We start from the raw sequence: 25,594 nt of genomic DNA on the forward strand, positions 1-25,594 counted from the left end.
GTGTGTGTGTGTGTGTGTGTGTGTGTGTGTGTTGGTAAGAACAGAGAGGATGTAGGTCTGTTTGATGTCAGCCAAGTGCATATGAGGTCATATTTCAGACAGACTTCACACAACATGTACACACACTCACACACACACACACACCTTTCATTTGTATATATGTGTGGGGTGAGTATGCTTACATGTGTTCCAAATCTAAATTTTGTTTAAATATAAATGAGGTTTATAATACATTTATTATTACACCCCCTTTCTCTCTCTCTCTCTCTCTCTCTCTCTCTCTCTCTCTGTCTCTCTCTCTGTCTCTCTCTCTGTCTCTTCACAGCCTCAGTGTTCTCTCCCGGTGTTGCACTCTGTTGTTGGTGCTCACACTCTCCACGCTCTGCCCCAGTGTCCTCCACTCCACCTGAGCCCACTGTTACCATTGCCCTTTGCCCCACCCACCCACCGTGCACCTCCACCTCCCCTGCCACACACACCCTCACCTCGCCACAGAGCCCCTCCAGCACTGCACACACACTCCCACCTCCACACTCCAGCACGAGGAGCCTCCCTCCTCACTTTAAGCTGCCAGAACACCTGCAAGATGGCTAAGGTGAGTGCACAAAATACAATAGAGTTAAAAAAATGCTAAATGATTTATCAGGTTGAAGGTGTGGATATTCTGAGTCAGAATATCAGTAACTTTGTGATATTTGGGGAATATTTCCTCACATTCCAGCAATAAAATATCTGCTAAGAGGAGAAACTCTGGTATCTGTGGTACCCCAGGCTCAAACAACTCATGTGGACCACCAACATCCAGCCAATCAGGATCTAGATTTCTATTCCTGTCAGTCATGTTGTCTTTCAATTCGGAAAGCTCATCCTTTTACACTAGCATTCAGGTGTGTACTTTGGGGTGTGACTTTTGATGGGAACGCTTAAGGGAAGGGGTGTTGTTTTTGTAACAGCTAACTTCTGCCCCAAACTGTCCATGCTTTTAAGGTGGGATTTCAGCCTTTTTCACACTTGTCTAAAACACTTATACATACCTATTCTAGACAATTCTGGATCACTTGCTTTTGAATGCTTTCTTCTTCCCTATATCTTGGCAAGCCTGTGCTAATTGCAGCCTCAGATACCTGTTTTTGGCTGACAGGAGTTGAACTTGATGTGGTCTTTTGCCTCCAGGTTTGACGTTTTGTGCATTCTGAGATGCTTTTCTGCTCAACATAGTTGTAAAGAGTGGTTATTTGAGTTACTATAGCTATAGTCTGGCCATTGTCTTCTGACTTCTCTCATCCACGAGGCATTTCCACCTGCAGAACTGCTTCTGACTGGATTTTTCTGGGCTTTTTTTTTTACCATTTTGTGTACACTCTGAATTGTGTTGTGTGTCAAAATCTGTGAAGATCAGAGGTTTTGTATTGTATCGTATTGTGAAATACTCAATACTATGTACTGCATCAACAACCATGCCACGGTTATAGTCAATGAGATCACATTTTTTTTCCCCATGCTGATGTTTGCTGTGAATATCAGCTGAAGCACTTGACCTGTATCTGCATGATTTTATGTATTGCACTGCTGCCACATGATTGGCTGATTGAATAATTGCATGAATGAACAGATGTAGAGTGTAGGCCAGTGAGTGTATATCAAGTGACAGTCAGCTTCTTATGTCAGAGGCATTATGTGTGCTCTTCTACAGTAGAGTAACTGCAGGCTTATTCACTCTTGCAGTTGCACCACTGTGATAGACTAAAGCTGAGTGTGACAGTGTTGTCTTTCCTGTGGTGAGAATGGAACGTCTTCATCAGACCATTGAGCTTTATAAAGAAGTGTGTGCGTGTGTTGTCTGAGTCTGAGCCAGTCCAAGTCCAGTAAAAACACTCCCTGAACAGCGGGGTCAGTCGGTCAGGAGGAAACTTTGGAATACCACATGAAAATCCAGTGGAAAAACTGTGAAAGGCTGTTAATAGAAATATCGGTGGTGTGAGCAAACAATCAGCACCTGGTGTTGTAGGGAAAACAACACCATTGCAACGTATATACCAAATAGAACTTGATAAATGAGAATAGTTTAAAGTATAAACTAGATATTTTCTTTTAATCATGCAAGGTCTTGATAATGGTCTTGTTTAGCAGGGAAGGAGCAAAAATCAGACGGTGGTTAAAAAGATGTTGTCCTTGATATTTGAATAGTCTTCAAATTTTCATCCACTTTTGTTATTATGTAAAAGATTATGTAAGGTTGTTGTGTAAATGTCAATCATTGGTGATATGCTCTTTTTGTTTTATGCAAGTAGTTCCTGAGAATGAATGAATGAATGAATAGATGAATGAATGAATGAATGAATGAATGAATGATATATCCAAAGAACTTCAGCTGATCTATCACTTATTCCTGAAGCATTAGGACAAAACTCAGGCAAACACTGACAGACCCAATGCTAATAGTCTCACAAGCTAACAAGACCAGAATAATAAACACATTTAAAAAGAAGGACAATTACTATATGCTAAAAAATATATATATAAATAAAACAAAGATAACAAGGCATGAATGTGAGTGATAATTAGTGACCAAGGCCAGGTGAGTGAGTCAGTGTGAACCAGGTTGAGGAACAGTCAAGGACACTGTATTGTTTTTATTAACATTATTGGTTAAGCAGTAGTTTTAAAGTCTTAAAGTGTCCATATATAGGGCACTATCTATGCCAGCACCACTTTAGTCAGTTGTGCGTTGGTCTGCAACACTTCCAGTCTTTTTGAATTTGTTAATAATTTTGCAACAGTGGCGTGTGTGATGTACTTGCCATGTTTCCTGTTAAAGTCCATTGCAAGCTTGCGACAGCTTCCCAGTCCTGCCATGAGAATGATTTCAATATGTTCTTTTGTCAGAGGCATTCTTAAAGGCTATCTGAAAAAATAGAAACTAACTATGAAAAGTTGTGGAAGACATTTTGCTAAAAAGTGTTAATTTCCCCTATGTATAGAGACATTTGGGACACCCTGTAGTGTAAATTATCATACTGGTGAATTCCTGAATTTGATGTCCTTGTACTATGTTATCAGATAAAAGTAACAACATACACAAGGACTTATATGGCAGACGAGACACATAAGAGGATTTTAAAAAAGTGTGTTATGTTGTTTTAAATAGTGTTGATAAGGTAAAGTTTTCTGTTTATAGCTGTCCTACATTAAATGCAACTATAAATGGATAACAAGTATGACATGTCATTGTTTAATAATTAAAAAATTGTAATCTTTGACAATTTGCTGTGGTATAAGAGGAACAAAACAAAGCAATATGTATGTAATGTGTGTGTGTGTGTGTGTGTTTAAGTGTTGTATTGGATTAGTAGTAGAGGAAGCCACAAATGGTTTAAGTGCCCTTCCTCAAGGGCAGGACAGCTGTGTCCCTTTGAATCCAAATGACCCTGATATAAAACACACTTCCTCAACGTATGTGTCGTCATTGAGAAGCACTTTGATATGTTAATAGGATTAAGGGTCTGATGTATAAGATTCATCATCATAAAAGTGAAGATAAACATTCTCATTCATTAGGATCTAACAGGTAAGAAAAGACTGTAGATCATTACTCTTACAGCAGCAGCATGATGGATCACATCCCTTTGTCTTATCAGTGCACTACAGGTCTCTTTAAACCACTGAGTCCATCATCAGGCCCAGTCCTGGATGGACTCATATTATTATCGTTTCCTCCTGTGAAGATGCCCCCTTTCACCTCACTGCACTCAGTCTGAGAGGTTACAGTGGGCTTTCCTTCATTCCAGCTGTTCCTCCTTAAACACACACTGTGGAATCTGTGACCGAGACCCATGTTCACCGGGGCAGTGCAGGGTGTATGCACAGCTGCATGGCAATCAGACAAGTGTGATATGCTCAGACTAAATGGCATAGAAGAAGATTCCTGAGGTGTTGGATAGCACAACTGTGGAAATAAATAGCAGAGCCACAAACGTTAACACGGTTTTGGATTATTTAAAATGTCTCATCTGTGAAATCCGCCATGCTAGCCCTGCTAATCACTCTGAAACAAAACAACATCAGACCTCGTCTTTCCCAGTCACACACAGCCTGATTGATGATGAGAAACAGCCTGGGTGAGGAACCTACTAATCATGCAAAACACTCCAGAAGTGTGGAATCAAACTGTGAAAGGGTGTATGGATCGTTTAAAGAAAGAATGGATGAAGAACAGATGTGTAGTAGGTAGCAGGCGGTTATCTGTACCTCATCTCGTGCCAGTCGATTAGGAACACATGAAAGTCCTCATCACCCTATCAGAGAGCAGAGAGAAACGGACATAGGGAAAAGACTTTGTGTTGAATTTGGGTTATATTGTGTTACAGCTCCCTCTGGTGGCAGATTTACCACAGTACGTGAATCATGACGCTGACTCGCATGTGCATTCATGTGATTTTCTCAGGAGTTGGAGAAGCCAAGCCCACCTCAGAAGCCTTTGCCCGCTGACCCGTTAGGACGGAGCTCTCGGCTGGGACGGAGCCCCCTAGCAACACATCTCCCTGCTCCCAGCTCAGCTCCACCCGTCTTACAGCCCAACAGGTCAGCACACTGATTTCTACACAAGCACTCATATAGGCATCTATACAGGTATTTGTTCACTAATTTACTGTGAAGGATGGATGGATGGATGAAGGAATAGATGGACACATATTGGATGGATGGGTGGAGGGATTGCAACTAGATGGACACCCCTGCTTCTGATAATTAGGGAGGAATCCAAAATATGTGCTGAAGATTGGTAAATGAGGTAGGGTAAAACTGATTAGCACTGTGATCCTTCCTGGAAAATAATACTATGGTACTGCGGATGTTAATTCAGCCTTCATGAAAATTATAGAATTATTAATCAGAATCAGTAGATATTGAAGAGAACTCATCATAGCTAGATTAAATAATAGACTGATGAAGAGCACTCTTTAAATACAGATATTCCTCTCTAATTTTCCTTTTATTCACATTTCAGAACCTTACATGTATCCAGTCTGCAGTATTACACACATATTACAGAGACTACTACTGTTGAATATATTATTCATATTTAAAACCCTGTTCTTAAATTTGTATAGTATCCTGTCTAGTATTGTTTTTTCCATTTTTTCTCCATACAGACTGCCTCCGAAGCAGCCCCCCACACTGCCAAAGCCTCAGTTCTTCACAGGAATGAAGAAGCCCTGCAGCTGAGACAGAAGCCTGTGAGACCTGTGGTTCAATCCGTTTTGCACTATGAAACTCTGCTGGTCCTCATGAACAGTGTGTCACGGTCATGACGGCTTGACGGTTCGATCCCTCGGTGCTACGCCTCCCTCCTTCTCCGGTGCTATGAGTCAACACTCAGGTACACATCGTACATTATTTATGTTCGTCAAAAGTATATTTATTTCAACATTGTTTTGGACATTTTTTGTAGCATTATGCCCTGAATTTGATTGGATTTTGAACTGCGTAATGAGTCGAATACTAGCATGATTCAGCAGTCCGGAGGGAGGCACTAAAGAGATATACTCTAACCTGTGAAAATAAACTGAAGACTGTAATGTTGGTGCTTTTTATGCTAGAACTGGAAAGGGGGAAAGGTTAGAAGGGAACAGATGTGCTCTGTTGCTGCATAACATAATGTGTCATAGTCATAGCATAAGGTTGACAGACTCATCTCAGCCCACCATATTGTGAAAGTTGTCTGTAAGTTCACCATACACTTAGAGAGGAAGTAAAACAGCATCTCCTGTAAGCAGTAAAGACAGCCGTGTGTTCCCTCTTCGGACACCATGCGCTCTTGTTCATATAGACACACCTATCCTGAACTTGAGAAACTATATATGGATTTTCATGGCAGTTAGACATTAAACAGTATTAGCTTTGATTAGTGGAAGTCATCTTAAAGTAATACACTGGTGTTTTTCAGTATAATCCCTTTCCACTGCAACTGTAGCATATGTGTGATAACCCCAGAGTAGAATTCCAGTTCGTTTCCTGGCACTGAGAAAAGAACAGAAAACACATTTATTAGAAACTTACTTATAATGTAAATCTAAGGGCAGTTGTTGAATTCTGTCACTAAACATTTACAGTACTGTGCAAAAGTCTTAGGCACCTTATTTTCTTAGTACAAACTTTGTTATAGATTTTTATTTTATGACTTCTACATTATAGACTCAGTACAAAAACATTAGTTTTCCAGCACAATGTTTGTATGTCATAAAGAAAGCAGCATATTACATAAGAGACACTTTTCAGACAAAACAACATAATGAAGGCTGCTGGGTTTTGCTGCAAAAATAAGAAGCAAGTGTGATAGTCAAAGTCTCTAGAAGAACTGTGGCTGCTTCTGCAAGATGCTCAGTAACACTTACAGCCAATTTCCTTATAAAACTGCACACATTGTACCTGAGACTACTATTTTTTTAATCGAAGGGTCGTCACACCAAATATTGACTTTGTTTCATTTATTAATGTTTACTGCTCTTTATAGCATTTTTATTTAATGTAGAAACATTTAGTTTCATTATTTTTGAAGGCATCTTTGCAGTACAGCATTTCTTTGCATGTGCCTAAGACTTTTGCACAGCATTTTATATCTGTTGAAGTCAAAACAGTAAAAGTTTTAGGAGTTCCGGTTACCACAAATCTCTTGAGGTATTTCCGTGCTTAATGCTGAGCTGCATTAACTATATTGATAACCACCAATTTTTTACAGATTGTTTACAGATGCCCCAATAACTGCCCTTACACTTCTATTATAAGTACATTTTGAGTAACTTTTATTTTTTTTTATTTTTCTTCTCAGTACAGGGAAATGTTCTCAGTACAAAGCAGTGTGTTGAAATTACTGTCTTAAATACGCTACAGATGTAGTTAATAGAGATTAGGTCAGAAAAATACCAGTGTATTCCTTTAAAATATTAAAAAAAAAAACTGTTTTTTGAATGCTTTCTCCCAGTGTGCCTGAACGCTCTGAGATTCCTCGCTCTCCTCTTAAATAAAGAGGTCTGCTTCATTGATTATGGTTGATGAAGGTTACAGGAGGTGACATTAAGACATTTGCACAGCAAGACCAGGAAAATCAGTGAAAGGATTTGCAGTGTTTTTAGAATATGATCATAGAAAAACTTGACATCTGTAGCAAACTGGAGTGTGTACCCCAGGGAACTATTTCAGCTGTGACAGTGTGTGTTTTCACTGAGCCTACATTTATTTGAAATCTAGACAATGTAGAGCCTTATATTTTTTTTTACTTAGCACGTACCATCATGTTTCTGTGTTCTTGCTTGCTTTTGTGTGAAATATGTTGTTTTTAATAATTAGTGGGTGTCCACAGCAGTCACTAGCATTTTTTTTTACACTTGCTTATAAAATGGATTACTTCAAGTGATATTTTTTGCTATGTTTTCACTCATACACATGTATAACTAATACATCAGTTCAGTTTATGATTTAAAAGACAGTCTGAGAATCTGTGCAAGTCTAGATTCTTTTTCAGTGGTAATCATGGAGCACTATAGTATGTTCATGTATAATCATGTTGCTTGTCTTGTTATGCAGTCTGTATTTCTGTAGTCACTTTTTACCATTTTGTAACCATACACTTGTATCTGTATTTCTACACCGAAAAAAAATATAATACTCACTTTCTTTATTCTGCTCAGTGACTGCGAACACAAACACATTTTGTACAATGACTCTTTGATAAATCATATGTGTGTGTTGGGGGGTGGGTGGGTGTAAATATCAGTGTTTTGATTACGAATTATGGACCAGTGTTAAGTAAAGTTGTCTATGAAAATGATTTGTGTTGCACTGAGTCAGTTTTTGCTTTTGCAGTTTGTCATCTCCATCTACTGGTCTCTCCTCCATTAATAAATGGAAGATATTCTGAAATAAAAACGTTGTTATGGTCTTGAAATTTATAAAGAGGATGCTACATATATATATATATATATATATATATATATATATATATATATATATATATATATATATATATATATGTGTGTGTGTGTGTGTGTGTGTATATATATATATATATATATACATATAAATAATGTTGTATTCCCTGTCTCGTAAAAGCTTTAGCCATCTCTAGAGCACCATCAACAAACTGTAATAAAATCTGAAATGAAGAGCATGACATTCATGATGCTTCACATTCATGCAAATATTTCACCACATTCATGCCATGATACACACCAGTGTCTTTCTAACACACCTTAACAACAATCACAACAACAACAGGATATGACAGAAGGACAACCTACTGTCCAAATCTAATCAGAATCAGAGTAAATGAGCCAGTAATTTCTGTATTGGTTTCCCCCTTTAAATTGTTTAATTAGTTTAAAGGCCCATCTGCAACATATTTATGTGATTTATCAACTCTCTTACTTTTTTGCCCCTTCCAATTGGATATTTTTTTTAATAGAAGCAGAAAGTATATACTAGTATATATAATCACACTAATACCATTTTTAACAACCATAGTGTACTATAAAAATAATAAATGAATCATGTCTATGCATGGTGCAGTCATTTTTCAGTGTGCTTCAAGCCAGTGCAGTGTGTAAATGAAATATGTTTGCTTTAGCAGACGACACATTTTCATGAATACTAAAGCTTATGTATAGCAAAGACTATAGTGTAGTCTATATCAGTGTTAATACTAATTAGTGTTATTTGTATTCACTGAAGGTTGCTTTGTATTTCTCCAGTTACAAAAATAAGAATGAAATGGGGGTGTAAAATAATGAAGGGTGAGAGGGACATAATTATTAGAGGTAAGCTTTAAAATTATTACAGATTATTAATTCATGACTGATATAAGTCCAATTGTTTAATCTCATGGTTCTAAAAGTGGGGTCTGAGGAATCCCCGGTGTCCATGATGTATATCTAGCGAGTCCTTGAATAACGACTTTTTTTTAAGTTGCATATAATTTATGGAGATTACGATCAACTAGTATCATGGTTGTTATGGTTATTATTTGGTTATCATAGTTGTAATCCTAATTGACTGGTCACTTGAAATGACAAGAGTTCATCTAAAAACTCATTAACTATAAAACACAAAAGTTATAAATAATATTCAGTGCAATTTTAATAAAACCAGGAAGTGCTGTTAATATGATACACAGTGTTTTAAATCTACACCTGGATGCCTGCAAAGTTTGAAAAAATGATTGCTTTTTCAACATTAAATCTGTGCTGTGATCATAATGGGATCCTTAGAAATTATTCATCTCTGGAAGAGTTTCCTGCATGGAAAAAGTTGATCTAAGTAATGGGCTAAGTAATCCACCTAGCCCTTTATGGTTGGAGTAAAGCCCAGATGATCAGGGACATTAACTATCCTGCATGACAGAGAAAACAGCACTGTCCAAGCTTCTCCACATGATCCATGACTGTAACATGAACAGTGTGTTATTCCATCCTAATAAATTCTTAGTTTCACCCAATTTAAAATTGTGTTTTGATTTCCTGTCTTGTCATCTCTATTCTTCCTTAAAATATGTAGAATGAAGTTTCCAACTATGCGTGTAGGACATGCAGTATATTTTATTTTGTTGTATTTGCTTGTTGATATTATTATTATTATTATTATTATTATTTTAATTTTTATTATTATCTTAGAAGACAGTGTACTCAGACTGGTTATGATCTTTTCTGTGTGTGGGAGACTAAATACTTAAAAACATTTGATTATAATTTTATATCTGAAAACTTGGAAAAGCTTTTATTCAAAAATCATTACATTTGTAGTTGCAAAAGTAAAACTGTACTACTGGTAAATTGTTCTCAGTAGCGCCTTCTACTGCTACCTTAAACAGGCAGCTCAACTGGCCAGTAGACATTTGTAGCTCCTAATCTAAAGGGTGAATATGAAACAAACAAACAAAAAAAATCAGTGTATGGCTGTTGAATGTGATCCAATTAATAAGAATTAACATTTTAAAAAATCATTTTTGCACAAGTATTTCATTGTGTGCCTGTTGAAAGATTACGATGTTGACCTAAGTAACATTCTATAATTCCTATACAGCAGTAACAAGGTTGATCTGCAGTATTTTCCACATTCATAACCAATGTTTTCTAAAATTCAGTATGAACAAATTAAGTATTCATCACTTCAGAAAGCCACCACTAAAGGATGCGTAACATTTTATAATTTATTTCTTGCAGTAGCAGCATAACACAGGGTTTAAAAAAAGACATCAACAACATTCATTTATGAATTGATACACTTTGTTTCTCTCCACTTATTCTATTTTAAGACTCTACCAAGCTGTCCCAAAATACCCACCCATGTTCATTAATCATCTTGAAAATGATTAAATTATATAATATATATACATATACAAATAATATCTGTGCCTATTTTGTTACAGTAGTTCATGTATATTTGCATGACAATTTTATAACCTTATGGATAAAACAAAACATGTGTCATTTTTCCTTCCCCAAGACTTTTAGAGGCAGCTTCCTGTTTGATGCTGACCACACCCACTTAATCTGATGTCACATGAATTATGTTGTGTCACATGTTATTTCTACCAAGCAGTTCCACTGTATGGGATAAGAAACAAAAAGTTTATACTTTTCACTCTTCAGACCAGAAAATAAATGCTGCTAAATTATAAACTGTCCCAGTTACCTGAAAATGACCTCAATTCACCATGTCTTTTTTTTTTTTTTTTTTTAGCATGTAACTATATTTTGCATTTCTATTATTTTCCTGGTTTTATTTGTGTACACTTTTGCCTACCCTTTGTTTCTGTATTTCTGTTTTTTTGCACTATAAAGTACTTTGAGCTGCATGTCTAGGAGTGGAAAAGTGAAGTGCGCATGCTCAGAACCCCTGCTAGGACATCTCGACAGATAGAGCAAGGACAAGAGAAGGGATTAATGATCACATGGTGAGCAGTCAGACACTGTGGTGCCTCCCATGCTCACTAAATCCGTGTAGCAGAACACATAACACAACACAACACAACACGTGGGTAGGAGAGCAACGCGCGCAGTCATGAGAGGGGCCGAAAATCTATAAACAACAGTCTGATCGCTTATCCAATCCAATAACAATCCAACATTGGCGTGTGACCGACGCGTTGGGAGTGTTTCAGGGCAGGAAAATGCTTGTTGTAAGTGTGTTTGTGGAGACTCAGGCAGACGCCACTGTTGTGGCACTGTGAGGCTCTCCAGACGCGCCTGTGTGCGCCATGGCGCAGAGCAGCAGCGGTGTTTCCGACGGAGAAAGTGTGGACATGAATGACACGACTTCTCTGAAGAGTTTAGAAGAGGTGGATGAGGATTTCGGGTTTGGAGATGATCTGGAGCTGAACCAGTTTGATGGTCTTCCCTACTCCTCGCGGTATTATAAACTGCTGAAGGAGAGACACCAGCTCCCCATCTGGGCATCGAGACAGGAGTTTATGAGTGTTTTAGAAGCCAATCAGCTCGTCATCATCTCGGGTACAACAAAAACTGGCAAAAGTACACAGGTATAATGGCTTTTAAATGATACTTTACGTGAAACTTTTAAAATTCTGACAATTTTTTAAATACCAGTGCAGTGCTTTTATGTGCAAAGTGTTTGAGCAAGTTGGTGGAGAAGCTGGAAGGCAAGAGCACTTAGGCAAGTCAAATTTATGCATGCACTCACATTCATGCAGCCAATCACGTGATAACAGCACAGTGCATACAATCATGTAGATACAAGTCAAGAGCTTCAGTTAATGTTCACATCAAACATCAGAATGGGGGCAAAGTGTGATCTCAGTGACTTCAGCCATGGCACGATTGTTTGAGTTTGAGTATTTCAGAAACTGCTGATCTCCTGGTATTTTCACACACAACAAACCTCTACAGTTTACACAGAATGGTGTGAAAAACAAACATAGTGAGCAGCAATTCTGAGGGTGGAAATGCCATATTGATGAGACAGGACTGAGAAGAATGGCCAGACTGGTTAGAGCTGACAGGAAGGCTGCGGTAACTCAAATAATCACTCTTGACAGCCGTGGTGAGCAGAAATGCATCTCAAAACACACAACATATCGAACCTTGAAGCAGATCACACCACAGTCCAATTCTGTCAGCTCCAGTGGGTTCAGGCTCACCAAAACTGGATAGCTGAAGATTAGGAAAAGACCAGGCAACCCTTTTGCAAACTTCATCTGTCCAGTTTAGGTGAGTCTGTGCCCACTGAGAGGAGGGGAAGCTGATCTGAACATTTCATCTTATCATGATAATTATACAATGTATTGGCATTATAGATGTTAGTCTCTAGTACTCAGGTGATTTGATCATAAAATACCAACGCTATATTGATTGAAATAACTATGAGCTAGATATGGCTCATTAAGTCTGCATGAATTGCATAATAGTAATAGACCTCTCAGAGATGGGATCAGAGTTGAGGTGGAAAGGGCTATTACATGGATAGCATCCATGTGGTCACATTACTGAATGAACTATGTTCATGACTGACATTCATTGTGTCAAATTTCCAGGCCGTGCAATTTTCTTAATTCTACATTTGGAGTTCACCCAAAGGTTTTGGCCTTATTTGCCCCATGTTAGTTTGTAAATGACCAACTGATCACAGAGCATGACGAGGGCCTGGTGTGTTCATTGTGTGTGCATTGTTAACAAGAGGCAAGCTGATAATGGGCCTCTAAATATATAAAGGGGAAACTTTACACTGCACTGCTATTTACTATTTCAAACACACTCATTGACCTGAAGACATGGGTCACCCTGAGCTCAAGTTAGATCTGATTTGCATGAATAAGCACATTCCAGCTGGAAATGCCAGAGACTCTGCTTCATGTACTTTACCAGCTGAAGCTTCTTAAGGGTTTACTGCTGAAAACAAGTAGACCAAACAAAATAATCTCAGCCTCAGATTTGGGACTTGTAGAAACAGTGCAGACTGTTTATACATACAATATTTCAGCAAACCTCCTAATGATCTTAGCACTGACCTATTTTATTAACATAATCCAATATCTTCCAATATTAGAGAAATTTGTTTGGAGTCAGTAGAGCTTTTTATTCCTGAACTTCACACGCACAAACCAGTGTTGAAACATTTCAAATATAGTAGTGGCACTTGTTTTATTTAAATTAAATTTAGATTGAAGTTGTTAAGCTTTAGATTCAAATTAAGTATAAGATTAGAAAATAATAAACTTTTTATTGCTATGTAGTAGTTGAAAACGATTTTTACCATCATGATGTCAGTAATAATGGCTGTACGTTACAGACTTGTGGATTGCCTGAACCTACTTTGAGAACCATGGTATGCACTTGTTGTTTGTGTTACATATTGGGGTTTACAGATTGGTGGTTCTCAAACTGTGGTCTGGGGAACCCACAGAGGCTATAAAGCATAGCGTGGAAGTCTGTGATGATATATTTATGATTAAGTTCTTGTAGTTTTTTTGCCTATTTGATGGATCACTTTAATTGGATTGGGTTTACTCCAAACCTGTGTTTGATGGATGGATGGAGACCAATGCATTTAACAACAGCTAGTATAAGCATAAGCAACCTGATGCAAAATATAGAGTAAATCAACTAATCCATATAGTCCAAAGTCTCTCACCCCCACCCAATGTCAGCAGTGTCCACTTGCCCCCTATGCAATGGCGCTGACGTTTGACCGAGTGTCCTAACTCCAATGGTGATGGCTTAATATCCTGAATAGCAGGGGTAATTGTTTTAAATTTGATGAATATCCATGTAAAAAAGACCACCATTCACTGTGGTCCAGTCAAGCCTGACTTAAATTAACCCATAAAAGATGTAGAGCAGTATCAGCAACCGTGGTTATAAAAATAAGCGTGAGGTTTCAAGAATTGCATCTTGACTCACAAACAATATGTAGACCCTGGTGAGCACTCGTGTCTCAGTGCTCGCAGAGCTGAAGTGCTCTCACATGCAAAGGTTTCTCTGCACACTTCCTTCAATGCTCCCATGCTTGTATACACCTCAGTTTGCACACTATTCTTGCCATTTTCTTATCATTTTTAATGAGCAGACTTGATGCCCAACTCTCTTTTAAAGATAGTGTTTAAATGGCATAAGTTGTTTTAATCAGATTACTTGTATTGTAGGAAGATTCTGTCTTTCCTCCTCTTGATAATTTTGCACAGAGAACAGTTTGCTTTGCTTTGATAGTTAAGCATGAAATGCATCCAAATCACTGTCATTTCTGATTGTCTGTTCATTAGCATGGCAACGTACACTAGGCTTGCGTCACATGGTATCACATAGTGTCACATGGTATCACATGGTATCAGATGTTGGCATGAGCAAATAAGCACAGTATTGGACTGATACCCGATACAAATGCACTTGTCAGATCCCCTGGCTGGATTTCAATCCTGATAAATAACATCCTGTCATAAACAGAATCTCTAAATCATAAAATATCTCAGTGGCTGGGAATTGAGGGAGTTGTTAGGTCCTATTTCCTGTAATCAGGACCTTGACCTTGTGCATTATTGAGGTGTGTGCGAATGAACAAGTGTGTGCTTGGTGTATAGGTTCCACAGTGGTGTGCAGAGTTCTGTCTGTCAGCGCGGTACCAGCATGGTGTCGTGGTGTGTAGTCAGATCCAGAGACAGCAGGCTGTCGATTTGGCCCTGCGTGTAGCTGATGAGATGGATGTCAATATCGGCCATGAGGTGGGCTACAGCATTCCACTGGAGAACTGCTGCTCCACTGACACTGTTCTCAGGTAAAACACATTATTTTCACTGATTTTTTCTTACATTATGACAAGAATGACTTGTACAGACCATTGGAGAATATGTTTGTGTATTTGTCCATTTCTTATTTTTGTTATTTATTGAAGAAACATGTACAGTAAATGTATATATGATGATGCTTTCTGTAAAGAGACATTTCTTTAACATGTATATAAGGAGTCTCCAGTGTAACAGTCCTGTCTTTAACATGATGCTCCATTGTGTTTTATTCCTTGCGTATCACAACCTTTAATAATGTTACAGCAAATAGCTAGGATCTGTTTAGTCACTTTACTCACAAACTACTGTGAACCCAAGCTTAGATTACTAACATCCTCATGTTTGCTTTAGGTACTGCACCGATGACGTGCTGCTGAGGGAGCTGATGTCCGACCCATTACTGGAGCATTATGGTGTGGTTGTGATCGATCAGGCCCATGAGCGCACCGTGAGCACAGACCTCCTAATGGCTCTGCTTCGGGAGGTGCTCCTGCAGCGTGCAGAGCTTCGGGTGGTCCTGCTATCCGTCACGCCAGCCTCGCACACACTCCTCACACACTTCAGCGATGCAGCTCACCTGCATGTGGAGGCACCATGCTCGCCTGAAGTTCTCCACAGCAGCCGAGGCAGTACGGAGAGCTTCTGTGCAGCTCTGAGACTCGTCCTGGAGGTGCACAGGACCAAAGAGCCCGGGGACATAGCTGTGTTCCTCGCCTCAGTGCAGGTCCGGGTGCTGATCCATTTCTTTAGTCATTTTTACGATTGCAAAGGAAGAGACAATCATCAGCCAGTCATTTTCTCATCCAAATCAGTGTGTTAACTAGGAATTAAGCATGACAGGCTGGCTAGGTAATAGATAGTGTTTACTCAGTCCTTTCCAATTTTTTTTTTACTTGTATTATGTTCACTGTTGGTTATATTTGAGCACTATTATTTTGTTCCGTATTATCATGATTTTTCAGCTAACTGCAGTATTATTGCATTTTACCATGCAGTTGTTTCCACATTGTATAATACAATCCTATATTCTTCTGAAAGTATAAATCCTGTCAATGTATAAATATATAGAACAGCATGAATTTTAAATGCCAGTTTATTCAAACAATTAGATTCAGTATAAATAACAAAATAAATACATCACCATGGTGTATAACCAAAAATGGTCACACATATGAATGGGAAACTTGTGTTTTAAATTTCCAGAGTCAAAAAAAAAAAAAGTGATGTTAGCCAAGTAGCTAACCTTAATTAAACTTTGCAATTTCATACTTGATTATGTTTAATTAAGGAAGCCAAAATTATGATTCATTGTACAGCTCTCATTTATTACTATTTAATGTGGCTTGTCATTTATGTGGGGTTCCTTTTTGAAGAATTTATGTTTAACTGAGCAGTGAACATTAGTTCTACTGATATCAGTGTGTGTGTGTGTGTGTGTGTGTGTGTGTGTGTGTTTTAGGATGTAGGCTGTGCCTGTAGTCTTCTGGCTAAAGAAGCATCCAGGTTAAGCAGTAATCTCGGAGAGCTGGTGCCAGTGGCAGTGTGCCCAGGCCACGCTGGGATCTGCCCACCAGTCACACAGCACCAAAAGAAAGGCAGGAAGGTCTTTCTGTCCTGCAGTCAGTCAGAAGACATGTTTTGGTCAGTGGACACGGTCAATTTTGTGATTGACACTGGCGTCGAGAAGAGATTTGTAAGTGATGAAGGTTTGAAGATAACGCTTTGTTTACTGCTGTATTTATTCCAGTTGCACTGAGAAACAAATTCAGATCATAATTTTAATGTTTTTTTTTGTTTGTTTGTTAACCGTATTATAGTCAGAAAAGGTTACTAGTGAAAATGGTTAGTCAAAAAATTTTTTACACTGGCCCAGATTTCACTGGTCTATTAAAAATCTCATGCTTTAGCTTTAATGACAGCCTGACATTTACAGCACATGATTTAATATTAAAAGTACTGCTGAAAATCAAAATGTCACAGTGTTTTAACTCCATCACTCAGCGTCACTTCTGTATTTTGCAGGTGTATAACCCACGGTTGAGAGCCAGCTCTGAGGTGATCAGACCCATCAGTAGATGTCGGGCAGAGATCCGTAAACAGCTGGCTGGATCAGCAGGTGAGCAGGAAATCCTGTTAGTCAGGTCAGGTTAATTTTATTAAGTCTATTAAGTGGAGAGCACAAGGCCTTACTCAGGAGTAATTCAAATCTAAATCAACAAAAACAATACAAGATCCTTATTTAAGTATCAGTGTGCGTAATTACACTTTTAATGCTGCTTCTATATTCTATGGCCTACTTAGTACCAGGTTAAGATTGAGTGGTATCTGTTAAGATTGATGTATAATGGTTTGGGCTTGAATAGGGAAGTGTTTCTGCCTGTACCCTGAGGAGACAGAGCTCTGTACTGAGATTCCTGCTCGGATCCTAGAAGCAAACATCACCTCGGCTGTGCTCTTCCTCAAGAGGATGGAGGTGGCTGGAATCGGACGCTGTGACTTCATCAGCAGGCCAGGTCAGCCATGAAGACATGAGTTTCTAATGCACCTGTGTTAATAATATTGCATTCATCAAGAAAGCAGTTTTAGCCAGGGGCTTGGTCAGTAATATTTGAACATAAAATGAATAGATAAAACATAAAAGATAGAATTTAGCTAGAGAAGATGAGAGCTGTGTGTCCTCATACAATGGTACACAAGTGCGATTTTTTTTTTTTTTAACACTGATGTGTCATGGTGCTGGTGTTTAGCGATGCGTGTTAGCCGTTTTGACAGCAGTAATCAGTTCATTGTTCTGTAGCATGAGCTCAGCCTATGTGAGAAACGCCTGAGGTTCTGCGAGCTCTGACCCAGATGAAGAGCTGAGCTCACTAGGCAGGCACACACAATGAATAGGAAGAGAGGGTTCAAGCACCAGGACACAGGATCATGGCCATCAGATTTCTAAAGCCAGATAGATGAAATAGGTGCTGTAATTTTACAAAAGAATTACAGCTTAAAACAATATTTTAAGGAACATGCATAAAGCATGGAAATGCATGATCTTATTTGTTTAATAAAGCCCAAATTAGACTCTTGTACAAGGTTTATTCATTTTGTCTTTAGCCATACAGTTATGGATTCTATATAAAAAAATGACGAGCACTGTAATTTCATTATTAGTTGTGATAATGTGCAATAAACACTTTATTTTCCATATAGATCAAAGGCTACTAAATCTAATTGTATCATATTGATATTGTAATAGATACAATGATATCATGAAATATTGAATCATAGCCTTATGAATCGATGCAGTCGAGGATAATCGATGAAATGTGTTTCTCGTGCTGTTTCCCTCAGATCCTGAAGGCTTAATGCAAGCTTTAGAAGAGCTGGATTATCTTGCAGCTTTGGATGATGATGGAAACCTTTCCGAGATCGGGATCATAATGTCTGAGTTCCCCTTAGACCCTCAGATGGCTAAAGCTCTGTTAGCGTCGTGCGAGTTTGATTGTGCCAGTGAAGTGTTAACCATTGCAGCCATGTTAGCAGGTACAGAAAATGAAACCCCATGAGCAGGAATGATGACATAGGTCTAGTAGTCTAGCTGCATTTCTCAGTAAGCTTTTGATCTCTGAATGGGGATTAAGATTAGCCTAAAAACCATTGCCAGTGGGAATTGGTCCAGGTTCAGGCAGATTCGGGATGTTGTTGTCCGGAGCTGTTTGTTAGAATGTAGTATAAATCTTTGCATAGTGTAAACCACAGACACTTTAATAATTAGGCAATTTTATCATAAGTACTAACTTTAAATGTATTTTTGTTATGCACAATAATATGTGGATAAATCATATTTCTTAGGCAACCTATACTCAAGATAATAGTCTGCCAACTTCACAGGAATCATTTTATTTCAATACTGATCACCCAGTGCATCCCGTTTTCCATTCTTTCCTCCAGCTCCAAGCTGCTTCCTAGAGCCCCCTGTTGGCATGGAAACAGAAGCGATGCTGTGTCACGTGAAGTTGTATCATCCAGAGGGAGACCACTTCACTCTGATCAACATCTACAACACTTACAAACGCAGCCAGCGAGAGCCATGTGAGTGGACCTGCTCGTGTCCAAATCCACCTTTAATCCTTAAAGCGATAGATTTGCACACTAGAACTGTGTACTGGTCGGCGCTGCACTCTCTTACTGTGCCTTTTGTCATGTTTTAGTAATTATTGTACTGTCTTGTGCTCCATGCACACATTTGTACATGTGCACTTCATGTAGTCCTGTGTAGTCCTATTTAGTTCTGTGTGCTCTCATGTAGTTCTGTGTTGTTTTATGTAGCACCATGGTCCTGGAGGAACGTTGTTTCGTGTCACTGTGTGCTGTGCCAGATGTATGTGGTCAAAATAACTTGACTTGAGGTTCAGCAATAGTTTATTGTTCAATAATTTCATTTACAACCTGAATTGGGGGTGGGGGGTGTGGCATGGTGGTGCAGCAGGTAGCATTGGTGCCTTACAGCTTCAGCAAAGCTCACAAGCTTAGACATTGTACAAGAGTCTGATTTGAGCTTGCACGCTTCAGTCCTGAGCTCGGTTAATGTTAATGTGGAGTTTCACATGTATTGGGTTGGGTTTGCTCTGGGTTCCTCATGCTGCCCTTACGTGTTCATGTGTGTGTGAAAACTTCTTTTAACTTATTTACAGATTATTGCTTCATTCACAAAAAGAATTTTATATGCTTCTGTCATGGTCTGTAACTGCTGTAGGACCTAAGTATACTTTAAATATACTGTAACCACTTTCCCCACTACAGATTTGAAGCCTTTTTCTGAATGTTGAATCTGACTGCTTTAACACACAGTAAAGATGCACAGTAGTGTAAATGAGTGCTATGTTTTGGTGTGCCAGATTTCACACAGGAGAAGTGGTGTCAGGATTACTTTCTGTGCTGCGCAGCTCTGCAGACTGCAGACGCCATAAGGGCCGAGCTGACTGACATACTGAAGAGACTGGAGCTCCCGATCTCCGAGCCAGCCTTCGGCACCAAAACAAACACGCTCAATGTCAAGCGAGCACTACTGGCTGGGTTCTTCATGCAGGTATATTTGTTCATCCAGGGAAATTAGAACAAATATGTTTACACATGCTCATCATGCCAGTTTAATAAACCCAGGTTTAGGATAGCATTGAATACTCAAATGAAATATCTCTATTTAAAACCTAATAGCTCTAGATATATAAAGGAATAACACTGTCACAGTACTGTTGCACTGTATCCTCTGTGTTGGTCAGATTGCTCGTGATGTGGACGGCTCTGGAAACTATTTCATGCTGAGCAATAAGCATGTGGCACAGCTTCACCGTCTTTCAGCTTATGGGGTCAAAGCGCACAAACTTGGCCTGCCTGAGTGGGTGCTGTTTCACGAGTTCACACTCTCCAACAGCAACTGCATCCGTACAGTCACACAAATCTCACCCAAAGTGTAAGTCATTAATGGCTCTTTTTCTTTTCCTGTAGAGGTGATATTTTTGGGATCTTTTCAGTGACTCAATCCATTCAGTTAAATGATGTTTAGATTTATTCACTAATTCGCCACCCAAGATAAATACCTGCTTCAGCAATGCAAAAATAGATAATACCCGTTACTACGTGGTTGTTCTTTTAATAACATGCTCGTACGTCTGTGTTTAGAAAAATAATTATTTTTCACACTAATCCCTAGTGCACTAGTGAACTCACTGATTCAGCTGATTCAACTAAACTAGAGAGAAACAAATCTCATTCATTACTGAAAAGATTCAGACTCAAGGGCTTCAGGTTTGGCATACGTGTAATTACAAATACAACTTTTTTCCTGATATTAAAATAGCCAGCAAATAAACATATAATGTAAACCTATGTAAAATCTCTGCTTGATAATTAAGAGGTCTCTCAGCAGCAACTGAACAAAAGAAATGACTCGTTGCAGTGACTTGGTCTTGTTGCTTGTTTGTTTGTGCAGGTTCATCCAAGTGGCACCGCAGTATTTCTTCTACAACCTGCCGCCTAGTGAGTGTAAGGAGCTCCTGCAGCATATTTTGGACACCAAGGAGACTGGGAGTAAAAAGAGCAAACAGAAAACGCATCCTGTTATTAAAGAGACACCAAAAGGACAGGAGTCCCAGTCTTATGACAGATGTGTGATACAGTAATGTGAATGCACATGCAGTAGTCTGGACCCTAACCCTTGACCTGGGACAATTATGCCAAGTGTTGAATCTTTCAGCATTTATGTACTACTCAGCATAAAAAACAATATCCTGGAGTGAAATGCTGAGAGTGGAAGATGATTCGATTCTAATGACCAGTCTCTGAAACTTGTACAGATATAATGTAAAATATTTAGTATAGATAGACAATATTAAGAAATCTTCCCTGAGAAATGTATTTTTGTTGTTAATTTCAAATGATATGCAGCACGGATTTCTGGCCAATAAACTTTCACGGAGGTGTACCCGGTAAGTAGCACACTGATTAGTTATCAAAGGTGCAGTCAGCAATTTTGGTCCGAGGTTAGCTGAAGCTAGTTATTTACTGATTATTAAACCTAATCTTCACATGCACCATGATAGACAGGTAAGTAGACACACCTCCTCCATATCTGTCCGTGGTTCTGTCCATTTCCGTCTATTTCTGTCTGTCTATCTATCCATCTAACTATCATGCTATCTGTCATTTTTCTGTCTATCGGTATCTGTCCAAGTCTGTCTGTCTATCTTTTTAGATCTGTCTGTTTTTAACTATCTATCCCTCTATCTGACTGTCCATCTATCTGTCTGTCTGTTTTTCTATCTCTCTCTGTCCATCTATCCATGTGTCTGTCTATCGATTATCTCTCTGTCCATCTATCTCTTTTTGTTATGTTGCTATGTCTGTCTACATAGGCCTGTGTCTACCATTCCATTTCTATCTATCTATTTGTATCTATCTGTCTAGTTCTGTCTGTCTCTCTGTCCTTCTAAATCTATCTAGCTATCTGTCTGGCCATTGCTGTTTTCTTTTTTTTTTTTGTCTGTCTACTTCTGTCTGTCTGTCTGTATCTGTCAGCACACTGATCTACTCTTGTTTAATAAACCAACTCCTCAGTCTAACAGCAGCTTTGAAGAACAGACAAATAGTCATGTGTCATCAAATAGTCCACAATCAAATCAATTCGACTCAGTAAAGATCTTGGTAAAATGTGTTTAATTGAAGATGTTCAGCAGACTTTGAGGTCCTGATGGATAATCTTTTGACACAGAGCACTGGTAGGTGTCGATCCTGGCCGTGTCCACACAGTAGTCCGTCACAGTTTTTAAGAAGGGTATATTATAGGGAGACGAAAGACTCAGACACAAGGCTGATGAGGAAGCGTGTTGCGTTGTGTTCAGACTGTGAGATAGTCCTTCAGCTTGTCCATGATTACTGGCATTCTCTCCATGGGGATCAGACACACTGTCCGGAAGGGTTTCATAGGTACATCATCGAACGACCATCGTCCTGAGTGACACGAATCAGCTTCCTCCTGGACGGAGTACTGAAACTTCACCACAGCCTGCTGTGATTGACAGACAACAAGCCATTAGATCCATAAGAAGAATGATGTGCAGATATATTAAGATGTCCATATTGATGAAAGTGACAGAGATAAACTGACTGGATGTTATTTTTTCTGTACCTCGTAAAAGAACTCCTCCTCTGCGTTGACGAACATGGGCGCTTCTTTGGCAGGCCCTCTCGCTGGGATGCTCTTCTTGGCTTCCTGGCATGTTTTGCTGATCATCAGACAGTAGTGACATTTCCCACTGGGTTTATTGGTCCTCTGTGCTTCAGACATCTCCTCACTGTCCAAACAGTTAAAAAAAAAAATTAATACCCTTTACACAAAGAGACGCAGCTCAGATTTCAACGTTCAAGCGGCAGTTTCACTTAACATGCAGCAGCAGCTTTAAAAGTTACATACTGCTCCTTTAAACCAGTACGGTTACTAAAAGATGAACCACAGATTAAGCCTAAAATGGGAAAGTTTAACTGTAAATGTTCCATCTTACTGTTAAGAGAATTGAGAAATAAAATGTCCTTTTACACTTAGCTCAAATGTATATGATCAGCCATGACATTTTACACTAGAACTACAAGGCTAAAATTAAAAGTAGCCTACTACCACCAGCTAGCAACAGGCCTAAAAATCTGTTAAAATATCTATTGAAAAAAATGAACAGTAGCTACATCTGACATAGAAGAAATCTATTGTTATCCATTTTGAACATGGAAACATCTTAGTTGACTATGATTTAAAATAAATTTAAAATCAATTCTCATTTTTTTCTTCCCCAAAGAAATTCACTAAGATGATTTTAGGAAACTGAGCTAAAGCATCAATTTTTAGTCGCTTCAGTTTAAAGGGGTCATTTCCAATTTTCAAAAGTGCCTCTAGACCTGTAATATTAATGTTTAATATTTAATTTTCTAACCAACACATTAGCTCCTCCTCTCCACCTCTTTTAAAAGAAGAAAAAAAAAGCAGTAGCATATAAATCTGAATGCTCAGAGGAATGCTCTGAATACTCACAGCAGTTGTGTGTAGAGTGGCAGGGCGATCTGTGGGGGGACGTTGATAAATCGCTCACTGAGCAGCAAGCCAACACTCTGAGACGTGTCCTCCATAACCTGCTGAAACTGCTCCTGCACAGCAGCCGAGCACACTCTCTCACACTGCCCCAAAACCAGCTCCTTAATCTGCTCCACACACTCCACACCCTGTTCAACACATACACACATTTATTATTAGGAAGAAATAAGCTAAATTTATTTGACAGGAAATGAAGAAGTCAATTATATATGCTATGATCTACTATACATTTTCAGAATCTACTTCAAATGCTGGGTTTCTACCTTTCTGTCAGTCAGATTTATAATACTGATAAACCCAAACACTTCGTCTGGATCTTCATTATCGCTGTCATCAGGCACCTCAGCTTGCTGCAAACAGATACACAAACAGATACACAAACCCAACATCAACTCTCAAATAAAACATCATTTGTTTCATAATAGGGCTGTATCAGAATGGCTAAAATCATGAACAACTGTTTTGCTCAATACTGAAAACACAGTTAAGTATCACAATTTTTCAGCACTTAGAAACAAAAGTTGATTACGTTTTATCCAATTCAACAACACAAAACATCCTTTCACAAAGTACATTGAACTCTAGTCTACAGCATATTGTATTTAAAACCCTAGCTGTACACCTAAAACAGATAGATAGATAGATAGATAGATAAATAAAAGCACTAGGACTACTAATAATAAAACCTAGTAAACAATTCTTTCAAATAAATTAATATAAAATATGGATTAATGTCTCACCCTGATGACGCTGCCTATGTGATTTTGCTGGATGATGACGTCAGTGAGCTCAGAGGTGTTCACGTGCGCCTTCAGGAAAAGCTGGAGAAACAATGTTATCATAACTTGTTAAATTATCAATTATCTTTAATATATATATATATATATATATATATATATATATATATATATATATATATATATATATATATATATATGCTATAAGTTAAATGCTAAAAGTTTGCGTGTTTGTAAGCCACAGATGTACCTGTTGCAGCAGTTTCTTAATGCCGTTGAAATCGTTGTCTGATATCGTGTGTGCTTCAAAATCCACCACAACTTCCTAAAAACAAACATTTTCACAAATACTGAAAAATTCCTAATGTTTAGACTAAATAAACACTCACCAAGCTGTCTATTAGCAGTGGTAACGTTAGCTAGCAAGGCAGGTCAACAGCTTGTCAACACTGGACTGAGACATTTTGGGATTCAGCGCTAATTTACCTCGTTTATTTCTTCTTCTGAATTTTCACTCTCCTCTAAGGAATCCTCTAATCCTTCATCCAAGCTGTCATCGCTGTCTTCAGGATTTTCTCCGCTTCCAATCGCTCTTCTTTTCGCAGAGGAAGCCATGCTGCTGCCCAGACGAGCTACAACACACGCTGGGAAAGGGGGTGAAGTTACACACGTTGAGTTATATACAAAGCAAACTGTCGTTCTTGGGCCACCATTCCGGCTCTAAATCTAATGCATTTTCTATTGGACGTAACCGCTGAAATAGAGCCAACATGGCGGGCGTTTCTTCAGCCTGAGGAAATGGAAGAGACCATTTTGAGGAGGAAGTGGGGTGACGAAAATAAAATAAAGGTAACATTATACAAAATAAAGGTAAAAGTGCACGGCTTACATGTTCTTACGTTCACATTTAAGAATGTAAGAATGAATATATGTAAGAATTGTAATAAAATAAAGCCGGTAAAACATTCATTTCTTTTCAGCTATTGTAGCATAGTGCCTTGTAGTTTTTGGCAATAGAACAAAATTAATGAAAGCGAAATTAAATAAATTAAAATTATAGTAAAAAACAAAACAAAATAAACTTTAAATGTATCTAAAGAAATGACATAAAAGAGAGCTTTGAATTGGGCGTGTTAAAGGGGGAGATGATGGGTGGCAATGTACAAATTATTTACTAGTAGAATTTCAACCAATAAAAAATAAATCAATATTAAAATAATCTAAATGCATGTACAAGGTCACTGAGTAACATTAAGTACACTTAATAGACCTATTTTTTAACAAAATATTCTCAGTAATTTAATTCATGCAACAGGTAACACTAGACATACATAAAATACATAAAACATTAGTTGTAGTTTTATAATAATTTAATCATTTAAAGCATCCCTTAAGGTGTTTTTCTTTGGGGGGGGGCGGTTGTCATGGTAATACTACTTCACA

General features: G+C 38.4%; 3 protein-coding genes across 3 annotated transcripts in view; 2 read left to right on the forward strand and 1 right to left on the reverse strand.

Moving 5' to 3' along the window:
- The window catches only part of LOC113527774 (disintegrin and metalloproteinase domain-containing protein 12), a 100,180-nt gene extending 92,259 nt beyond the window's left edge, over nt 1–7,921 (forward strand). Inside the window, exons 21-23 of the mRNA XM_026915906.3 lie at nt 326–595; nt 4,445–4,581; nt 5,151–7,921. Coding sequence (XP_026771707.1) covers nt 326–595; nt 4,445–4,581; nt 5,151–5,223 — 480 coding nt within the window. The 3' untranslated portion in view covers nt 5,224–7,921. The remainder of the gene's footprint in view (nt 1–325; nt 596–4,444; nt 4,582–5,150) is intronic.
- Nucleotides 7,922–10,851: 2,930 nt separating this feature from the next.
- On the forward strand, nt 10,852–21,265 carry dhx32a (DEAH (Asp-Glu-Ala-His) box polypeptide 32a). The gene is made up of 11 exons (XM_026914965.3): nt 10,852–11,530; nt 14,582–14,775; nt 15,137–15,509; nt 16,245–16,478; nt 16,808–16,901; nt 17,149–17,298; nt 18,125–18,316; nt 18,725–18,865; nt 19,672–19,862; nt 20,056–20,246; nt 20,766–21,265. Exons 1-11 carry the CDS (start codon nt 11,249–11,251, stop codon nt 20,953–20,955), a joined length of 2,232 nt encoding a protein of 743 aa, XP_026770766.2. The 5' UTR covers nt 10,852–11,248; the 3' UTR covers nt 20,956–21,265.
- Nucleotides 21,266–21,971: 706 nt separating this feature from the next.
- On the reverse strand, nt 21,972–24,817 carry bccip (BRCA2 and CDKN1A interacting protein). Its single transcript, XM_026914967.3, has 7 exons — nt 24,638–24,817; nt 24,402–24,476; nt 24,155–24,235; nt 23,678–23,764; nt 23,355–23,542; nt 22,461–22,626; nt 21,972–22,340 (listed from the first exon to the last, which is right to left on the reverse strand). Exons 1-7 carry the CDS (start codon nt 24,764–24,766, stop codon nt 22,170–22,172), a joined length of 897 nt encoding a protein of 298 aa, XP_026770768.1. The 5' UTR covers nt 24,767–24,817; the 3' UTR covers nt 21,972–22,169.
- Between the last annotated feature and the right edge of the window lie 777 nt (nt 24,818–25,594).

This window comes from Pangasianodon hypophthalmus, chromosome 12, assembly GCF_027358585.1.
Source record: "Pangasianodon hypophthalmus isolate fPanHyp1 chromosome 12, fPanHyp1.pri, whole genome shotgun sequence".
Classification (NCBI taxonomy): domain Eukaryota; kingdom Metazoa; phylum Chordata; class Actinopteri; order Siluriformes; family Pangasiidae; genus Pangasianodon; species Pangasianodon hypophthalmus.

Excerpts from the sequence above, each read along its gene's own strand:
- dhx32a (XM_026914965.3), top strand. The coding sequence starts at position 11,249 with ATGGCGCAGAGCAGCAGCGGTGTTTCCGACGGAGAAAGTGTGGACATG. Across the intron at positions 16,902-17,148 it reads ACAGCTGGCTGGATCAGCAG|GGAAGTGTTTCTGCCTGTAC; the intron begins GTGAGCAGGAAA and ends GGGCTTGAATAG. Across the intron at positions 17,299-18,124 it reads TGACTTCATCAGCAGGCCAG|ATCCTGAAGGCTTAATGCAA; the intron begins GTCAGCCATGAA and ends TGTTTCCCTCAG.
- bccip (XM_026914967.3), bottom strand. The coding sequence starts at position 24,766 with ATGGCTTCCTCTGCGAAAAGAAGAGCGATTGGAAGCGGAGAAAATCCT. Across the intron at positions 24,236-24,401 it reads TTAAGAAACTGCTGCAACAG|CTTTTCCTGAAGGCGCACGT; the intron begins GTACATCTGTGG and ends TTGTTTCTCCAG. Across the intron at positions 23,543-23,677 it reads TAAATCTGACTGACAGAAAG|GGTGTGGAGTGTGTGGAGCA; the intron begins GTAGAAACCCAG and ends TGTGTTGAACAG.